At 35.2% G+C, this 9438-nt stretch overlaps 1 protein-coding gene across 1 annotated transcript; it reads right to left on the bottom strand.

Moving 5' to 3' along the window:
* Window positions 1–4424: 4424 nt before the first annotated feature.
* On the bottom strand, window positions 4425–7341 carry LOC127175112 (cytochrome P450 7A1). The gene is made up of 6 exons (XM_051125985.1): window positions 7179–7341; window positions 6670–6910; window positions 5988–6592; window positions 5472–5602; window positions 5208–5386; window positions 4425–5107 (listed from the first exon to the last, which is right to left on the bottom strand). Exons 1-6 carry the CDS (start codon window positions 7259–7261, stop codon window positions 4808–4810), a joined length of 1539 nt encoding a protein of 512 aa, XP_050981942.1. The 5' UTR covers window positions 7262–7341; the 3' UTR covers window positions 4425–4807.
* Between the last annotated feature and the right edge of the window lie 2097 nt (window positions 7342–9438).

Below are 9438 nucleotides of genomic sequence, written 5' to 3'. Positions count from 1 at the left end.
TGTTAAGTCATACAGTATGAAATAAATGCTGTTCTTTCAAACTATTCATTAAAGCATCCTGAAAAAAGGCATGTATCACAAGTAGACCAGTTTTCAACATTGATATCAATAACATGTTTCTTAAGCAAATCAGCATACTGATTTCTGAAGGATCGTGTGACTGTATCAGTATCAGCTTCATTCAGCAAGCATAAAGTCACACCACGAACGTGTTGTGGTACTCTTATGAACCCACGGCGAAGACTGACACGGAAGAGAAGAAATTGTTGAATAAAGTTGTTTTCTTTGCAACATAAATATTGTCGTAGCTTTATAAAAATAAAGTTGAACTACTGATGTCGCATGGACTATTTTAACAATGTCCTTATTACCTTTCTGGGCCTTGAACGTGGTAGTTGCATTGCTGTCTATGCAGGGTCAGAAAGCTTTTGGATTGTATCAAAAATATCTTAATTTGTGTTTTAAATCTCAGTTAAAATTAAAGGTCTTATGGATTTGGAACGACACAAGGGTGAATCATTAATGACAATTTTTATTTTTGGGTGAACTAATTTAACATCTAATCTAGACCTATAAAACAATCAAAATCAAAACCTGATTTTCATACAAGTTCTAGATGTTACAAGACAAATGACAAGGTGAAAGGTTTTCTTTTGTGTAACTTTTGTTATACTATAAAAACTGTAACAACAGACTATAATAGTCAGCATAACATAAACCAAATAATATATTCTTTGCCATTCTGTAACCTATTGTCATTAAAACATTGTTTTCACGCGTTCTAATTAAAATACTTGTTTTTTCTAAACAGTACCAGTGCCAGAAGAGACTGCTATTTCTCCTCAAACATTCAAATCCCTTTTTCCAACACATTCTACTTCACACAGACCGTTTAAGTCTTAATGATTTATCTGTCACTTCAGGCATTGAAAAAGTGAGGTGAGTAAATCCATTAAAAAAAAAAAAAATCACCAGCCTTGGGCTACAGCAGAAACTTTGTTTCTAGATAGTCCATTTTCATATCTGAATGCCATATCCTAAATGACAATGGCCTTGAGATAATCTTTATGAAGCAGTTACGATAATATAAAGCAATGAACTACTTCACTTTACAATTACACCCGCCGTATACTTTTTATATCAATTAATGATACTCCATCCAAATCGTATAGCCAAATGCCTAAAGCTGACACGGAACATACCAAGTTATACCATGACTTACAATAATCTACAATATTGTGACAGACATTTCCCTTTTATTGTCCTGCACAAACAACTCCAATCATGTAAAAGATAAGACAAACCAGTTCACAAGCAAACAACTAATTCAGATGTATTATTTACACTGGCAAACAGCATCTGTTTCCTGACTGTGATCAGGTTCTGTGGAAAAGGCCCAAAAATAAAAAAAACCTGACTCTTATCTATCTCATCTGGGGCCGGCTACATAAAAGGTTTAGACTAGTCTTAAAAAGTCAGTCAGCTATTTTTTTCTGTAAGACTGGTCATCATTTTTTAAATTCAGTTACAAAAAAATGTCAATTAGTCTAAGTTGAATCCAAAGAATAAGAATGATTACATTTTGGTTAACTGCTAGTTGGTCAGACTAGTACTTAAGACACTGTCTTAACATAGAGGCTAAGTTTATGCAACTGGACTCTGTTCCTTACTAAACCGCATATAACTCTAATGTTCTTCAGAAATGTAATTGAACACATATTTAACTACTGCGCATCACATATGAGACGACCCCAATCTGAAATATGACACATAAAGTTATCGTAAGATTTTGATGCACTGATCTGTATGGAAATCCGTTTCTGAGTAAAAAATATGATTCTGGACATCATAATAATGAGAAGCTTTCTCATAAAACATTTTTCATAACAATAACTGTGATAATAATGAAAAACTGTCTCGTAATTATGACTAATTTTCTCATGCTAATGAAATACTATCTCAAAATAAAGACTTATCTCACAATATTAAAATAATTTTTAAATAATATTAAATAATAGTGAGATACTTTTTCATAATAAAAAACTTTCATGTAATAATGACTTACAGTATCTCATAAGATGCTTTCTTAATTGCAATTATTATTAAAAATCTAACATTTTTTACAGAATATTACAAGACGTTATCTGATTATTATAAGAAAAATTCAAATTATCATGAGATAACTGACTTTCTCATACTAAACCATTATAAATTGTTCTCAATATAATGATACCAAGTCATAATTATAAGAAAGTTAATCATTATTATGAATTATAGAATCATATCTTTTACGAAAGACTTCTGTACGTCAGTTAATTCAATATTTAAGACATTTTTTGCTGAGTTCAATCTAAACTTCTCAAGTGATCTATTGTAGCTCATGTTGGCAGGTTTGTTACATGAACAGTTCAAGGTCAAAGTGTACAGCAGTGTACACGAGTACACTCTTTCACGTTGTATTGTGAAGACAGCTGCCCAGGTTTACTAAGAGTCACTTTAATATTTGCTTGCCTTGTGCTCATGCTTATCAACAGAAGAGGTGGTTGCTAAGCGTGTGTCCTTGACACAATCTATCTGACACAATATATGTGTTTATCAACTTTTAGGTCTGTCAGGATTACTTTTGACCATTTGGCATCCTTAGATAGTGACAGTGATGAACAGATGTTAAGGAAAATGTAAATGGGGGTAACAAACATTGACTTACTAAAAGAATTGTAGGCTTTTGAATATATATTATATGATTATATGATACATTATATGATTGTGATTGAATATATATTATATGATTTTATGATATATTATATGATTGTGATTGAATCTTTCGGCAAGATTATGTTATTATTATTAATATTGTTGTTACAGTTGTTGTTGTAATTGTTGCAACAACATTGCTGTTAGCTATTATATACTTTGATGTTTGATGTTGGCCAAACAAGTTGGTCTTGAACCAGCCAAAAAACCATCCTCAGGGGGTTGGCAGACAAACCAAACCAGCTTATGTTGGTTTAAAAAGTGTTTTTTTTTTAGTAACCATCGTATTTTTACCTGTCAAGCAGAAGCAAACCAGCTCGGGGTCTGTTTTCAAACGGGCTGAACGCTTAACGACGAATAGGAGTAACTGTTAGCAATGTTGCCTCTTGTTTTTCTTCTTTTTGGTGCACATCGAGTTTTGGTCTCTTTATTTTAGGTGTACATCTATTAACTTTAAGATGTTTGGCTGTGTACACTGTTATTAACAGAAATCGCGTTACTATAAATCGCGAATTTTTCCAAACTTAAAAAAAAAAAAAAACGCGATGCAAATACATCTTTCACGCGTTCAGTTTCCGGCTTCCCAAATATGGACTAGGCGCCTCTGATTGGCTAAACCAAAAATTCAAAATACAATGACGATGCGTTTTAACGGTCATCAGTATCGTAAATCCTCGAAAGTTTTTTATATTTTGATTTTTTTTTAATGTATGTACAATTATAACAGTATACTTCGTATTATGTCACCTTTGCATCAAATTACAAAAAAAATAGTTAACTAATACCAGGGTGTTTTTTAACACAACGATAAATGTTCGTTACAAAAATTAACCATGGTTTTATTATAGCAGCCATGTTTTTTGGCACATTGATTACCATTTGTATAAGATCAGTTTTACTACAGATAGCCTACCATGCTTAAACTATAGTTAGTGTATAAAGACCATGGTTAATTTGTGGTTACCATGGTTTAACTACATATAACCATGTTTTTTTGGCTTTATTTGTAGTAAAAACCATGGTTCATTTTGGTAAGGACTGAACTTTCGTACAGACATCATTCTATCCACCTTATTTTTGCTGTAAAAGTGGGAGCGGCTGTTTGTCTGGCTTCCGGTCTCATCCGCATCCAGCTATGTTTATCTGTAAAAAACAGCTCGTTTTGCTGCTTTTGTTATAATACTGCAAATTGATGTGCCTTACCATATTATTTTAATGTATTATCTTAACTATGAACACAATAGTTTGTAGTGCAAACTGTTTTACCGTTTACGGCACTTCAATATCCTTCTCGTTATTTCTCTATGGCAGATTATGAACAGGAAATCTAACACATTAGAAAACAGCTTACTTCCGCATTGAAAAATAAGGTGGAAACTCTGACTGCCGTCTCTCACAATTTTTATTTATTTATTTTTTTTTTTTTGAATGTCGTGAAAACACTATGTGGAGTTTATCTTTTGCTATTTTAGCAAATGGGAATGCAAAAAATATATTTGTGGAACAGTACCTGTTCGCTGCTCTCGAAGTTTACCCAACTACGACGACTTCCGCTGCTAAGAAACTCAGAAATGTGAAAAAGGACTATTGTTTAAAGAGGTTGTTACAGAGTTCAGCATGATACTTTATCAAGACAATTATTACACTGACATTTTTAAAGGAAAGGGATTGTTTTCTGCATTTAATTCCATATAAAATTGCTTACAGCACCTTTAAGCACCTTTTGTTTAAAAATTTACACTGTACATTCAGAGTAAAATTCACTTACAATTATAAAGTACATATCATTTTACAAAAACGGTGAACCACCAGTGATTATTATTTTCTAAGAAAGTACAAGAATACTGCCAGATATTTTAAGAACCAAGAAGAATACTATGTATAAACATAGCATAAGTGCAGTAAATGTTACTGAATTTTTTTAAAAGGAGACCTGTCTCAAATCAACCTGAGTAGAAAGAAAACACAATTGAAACCTATTCACATTTGTCATGATGCAAAATATACATTATTTACAGTTTAAGTCAACAGTCAATAAATAAGTGTGAGATTCCTAGTGAGATTTGAGTCTGTATCGAAAGTCAACATCATAGGTGGGCTGCAAAACACCCAGTCCGGCTCGAGACTGGTCCAGCGGCGGTTCTTTCACATCAGGGTCTAAAAGTTCCATTTCAAAGTACGCTAGCAACAGAGACAGGAACTGCTTGATCTCATGCACGGCAAAGAAGCGGCCAGGACACTTGGTCACCCCAGAGCCGAAAGGCATGTAGTAGTAACGAAGTTTGCGTCCGTTTCGGTAAAAGCTGGTCTTCTCTTGTCCATTCTCGTCGAGGTATCTATCATACTTATATGTCTGTTTGTGGCAAGACACATAAATATTAATGAGGAGATACATTCTCACATAATTTATACGTTTATTCAGATTTAACATCAGCAAAGAACATAATACTCACCAGAGGATCTTCATAGATCTCAGGATCGAAGTGAATCATCGGGGGGTACAGAGCTATTACATCATCTTTCCGGATGTGGTAAGACTCGTTGTTGTCCAGGTGAAGAAGGAAATTGCTCTTGGCTATTCTCACATTCAGGGATGCACTGGACAGCCTCATCGCCTCTTTAATGATACTGTCTAAAATTACAAGGAAGCTTTAGTCAACATGTCATTTTGGTATGATAATAATATTGAGTACATGAATGTTTAAATATTTTCCCACCTAGAATTGGCATGTTGTCCAACTGTTCCCTTGTTAGTACAAGTCGAGAATTCATGGGATCGACTTGCTGATAAGAATTTTCAAATGTTCGCCTCACTTCCTCGCTAGCAGCTTTCATGGCTGCAGGCGACCTGCAAACAAGCAAAAGTAGTGTCATCAGTTGAACAAGTTCAATGGGGGGAATCAATACAGATAACGCAAATACAGAACTTGCTGTTTCTTTGTAATTCATTTCAAAATTCACTAGAAATGTTTGAGTGAAAATATTTCTACACCCTTTCTTAGCATTCTCTGATGCATCAGAGGAAAACTATAATTTAATGTAAATGAAAGGCATTCTACAATAGCGTAGATCAATTTCACAATTTAATGCTTCCAAATGCAGGTACAGCATAGACTTTTCCAAGAACACTGAAGTAATGCTTATCTCCAACACTACAATTAACATATTTATCTGTGTTGGTTGATAACCCTAGGGAGTGACTACTGTGTAGTTTTACACTTGCTTGGTTGTACCTGATCATGTAGAACAAGGTCCAGAAGGTTGCAGGCAAGGTGTTGGCTTGTGAAGCCCACAGCATGGCCACATGAGTCCTGGCTTTGCTCAGCTCATTGAAATTAGACAATGTGTCGTTCAAGAGCATGCGCAAGCATATGAGGTCAGACACATTGGCGCGCTTGCTGAGGTTCTCGTGGAGCATCGTCTTGGCGAGGTTTTCGCGAGCGCTGTAGGCACTCTTGAAAACGTGAATGGGGAGACCGGCGATCAGAGCAGGAAAGATCTTATCAAACTCTTTAAAGTTCTCCAATGCATTGAGCACCAGAGCTTTTTGGGCCTGTTGCCGTGCAATGCTCTGGTCTCCATCCAATTCCTGTCCAAAGAGGGTCAGGTAGCCTGCTTCAAACATGATCTTGTAGCAGTAGGCAAAAATACCATCACTCTGCCACTCAGAGGGTTTGGCTTTGAGCACACCTGGCTGCAGCATGGTGCTCTGTAGGTTTTCCATCATGGTCTTAATGAGAGGAGACAATGCCTCCCCTTGCAGGGTCTTTAGGAAGGTATGATGGATGTTCTCGGTGGTGTAACCCTGACTGGGATCCAAGCTCTCGTGACCAAATGCCTGCAAAAACACATACACGTCATCACATGCCAGTTTTGTTCAAGTGTTGTTCGAATAATCAAAGCTATTTCATTTACCTTCGCAGAGGCATCAAAGTGAAATTTCTTCCAGTCCAGATGCCTTCCCTGGCGGATGACGGCGTGGTAGGAGAATGGATCACAAAGGAAATGGACATACTGCCCAGCGATCTTGCATGTAAAAATATGACCGTATTTTCTCTGTCTACTCCGAAGGAACTCTAAAGGATTGGCCCCGAATTGAAGAGCACATCCGAGGTAAGGAATCCAGCCATTTTCTACTGGAGGTTCCCCAGGTTGTCTGAAACAATCACAGTGTCAAACAGTTACAAAACAGCTTGTAAAAGCAGGCGTTAAGAACAAGAAACAAGTTCTGTCATGTAGTTCAGTTCTTAGAGAACAAAAGAAATTACTATAGATTCATATCAGTACCATACAAAACTAAAAAGATCATACATCTTTAATTTAAAAGATGTAACATAAGTCATTTATCATTAGTTATTGTAACATTACAATCCCATCATCCCATCATCCCTGTGAAGCTTTTAGTCAAATTTGTGGGTATTTACCTGCTGCGTATTCCTGTGACAAGCCAAAGACAACAACATAGCCCAACAACTATGGCCCAAATGAGGGCAATGCTTAGGATCATGACTGCTGGAGAGACAAAAACTGGTGGAACTAGAGCGTGGCTGTAATCCTTAAAGATGCACTCATTGTGCTTTTAGCAGTTTTTATATGATTCACCACAAGCCACATCCCTTGACGTAACTCCACAACTAATGACTTCCTCCCCCAATTTTTTTTCTGAACACGTACCAGATGCCTTTAAAAAAAAAAAAACTGGATAGGTATATGTATGTGTGTGTGTGAGTGTGTGTGTGTATATGTGTGTGTCCTTGAACGGAGTCCATGGACACCTCCACCTGACGACCAGTAGACTGTACTTTGATAGTATTGCAAAGTTGGGAAACAGCTTCAAGGTCTTAGATATGTATTATTTTTAGGTTGGGGGGCGGGTAGGGGGTTTGAACTCCCTAAAAAGTCATTGAAAAATTTGAAGCATGTTTATTTATAAAAAAACAAAAACAATGACCTATCCTTTATCTGTAGATTTTTATGCTAAAGTTATACTATGTATGTATTATCTATGAATTTATTACGCACCTGGGGCAACTCATATTTCAGCAGCATTTAGACTTCTCAAAATGAAACTAGGCTTTAACAATGAATGCACCCCCCTACAAGCACCTTTATTATGTTTTGACTGTGACAAAATCTCTAAAAGTGACTAAACAGTGATGACTAAAATGCTGAGGTTCAATCAGCATCAAAAAAGGGATTCTGGGAAGTATTTGGAATTGTCACAATTTAAAAAAAAACCCAGCGGCATCCATTATTTGAATATTAAACAAAAGTTATTGTATAATATTTAATACTATTTTGTATTCAAAATCCTGTACGTTGTGTCAGATGAGCAAGCGTAGCAAATGATTAGTCATGTTTTCAGCAGAGGTTTTCTAAGTATTTCCCTCACTGCGTGATGGGGAGAGGTCCAAAAGCATGTATGAATTGGCAAAGTGTTTATTTGCTAGAAGTTTATACTATTTTAACCTGAATATGAAAGGTCACTTCTGGATAAATGGTCATTGATCACTGGTAACTGGTGCTTTGGCCAAAACCTAAAAGCAATCAGTGAGTTCAGTCAGTTTAGAAACTCCGACATGAATAAGTAACATTTTAAAAAAAGATTTAAAAATAAATAAATACATCACACAAATCACGAGCATAGACATGGAAATTTCTAGCATTGTTTTGTTGCCTTTCGGCATTTAATTTAATACACTTCCGTGCAATGTAATTAGATTTAAAATTAATTCAACAAGCTCTTTTAGATTCTATTCGCAACTGAATGGATAAATAATCAGCTTTAAGTACCAATTTATTGCAGATCTTATCAATAGCGGTGTTTGAATCTCGATACGTGTGACGTGTCTTACTGAAATGAGTTAACGCCATTGATAAGGTTTAGATGAAGGCCAGGTTCATCAACTTTAATAATTAACACTGTGATGGCAAGACATTCATTTGACCTTGAAACTACAGATAAAACAAATAATCTGCTGCAATCAAACCATTCTATACTGTATCCTCAAAAAGCCTCTTTCCACATAGTTTATTCACCTCACAAACTGTTACAAAATATTTGAAAAAAGTTAAATCTAGCAACATATGGACGTGCCAATAAAATGTGTGAGGGGGGTTCACCTATAGCACCCTAAAGGTATTCATAAAGTTTTATGGCTGCTGTAACTTTCACATGCATTCGAAGAACAAACTGTAACTGTAAAACTTTTTATAGTCTTTCTACTGTTACTCAAATCTGAAGATTTGATTTGATTTTTTAAAAGTTTGTGTTGCTGAAATGGTAACAATAAAAGTACACTGTCCAAGAAATACATTCTTGAAAAGACTTTAAATTTTTAGGTAAATACTCAATCTTATATGAATAAAGAATGATACAAAAAGGTCATAATAAACATACCTTTAAAACCGTACTTTTCCTGAAAAATACCATGGTATAACACTTATAAGGGGACGAACACAGGGTAAAATACTAATTTTTTTATTTAAGAAATTGATAGATGTTTAATAAGGCCGAATCCATTAAAAGAGAAGTCCACTTCCAGAACAAAAATTTACAGATAATGTACTCACCCTCTTGTCATCCAAGATGTTCATATCTTTCTTTCTTCAGTCGTAAAGAAATTATGTTTTTTGAGGAAAACATTTCAGCATTTTTCTCCATATAATGGACTGATATGGTGC

This window comes from Labeo rohita, chromosome 2 (assembly GCF_022985175.1).
Source record: "Labeo rohita strain BAU-BD-2019 chromosome 2, IGBB_LRoh.1.0, whole genome shotgun sequence".
Taxonomy (NCBI): Eukaryota; Metazoa; Chordata; class Actinopteri; order Cypriniformes; family Cyprinidae; genus Labeo; species Labeo rohita.
Note: the sequence above shows the minus strand (reverse complement) of the source record. Positions and strands in the feature narration are given on the sequence as shown.

Excerpts from the sequence above, each read along its gene's own strand:
- LOC127175112 (XM_051125985.1), bottom strand. The coding sequence starts at position 7,261 with ATGATCCTAAGCATTGCCCTCATTTGGGCCATAGTTGTTGGGCTATGT. Across the intron at positions 6,593-6,669 it reads ACTTTGATGCCTCTGCGAAG|GCATTTGGTCACGAGAGCTT; the intron begins GTAAATGAAATA and ends GTGTTTTTGCAG. Across the intron at positions 5,387-5,471 it reads GGACAACATGCCAATTCTAG|ACAGTATCATTAAAGAGGCG; the intron begins GTGGGAAAATAT and ends TTGTAATTTTAG.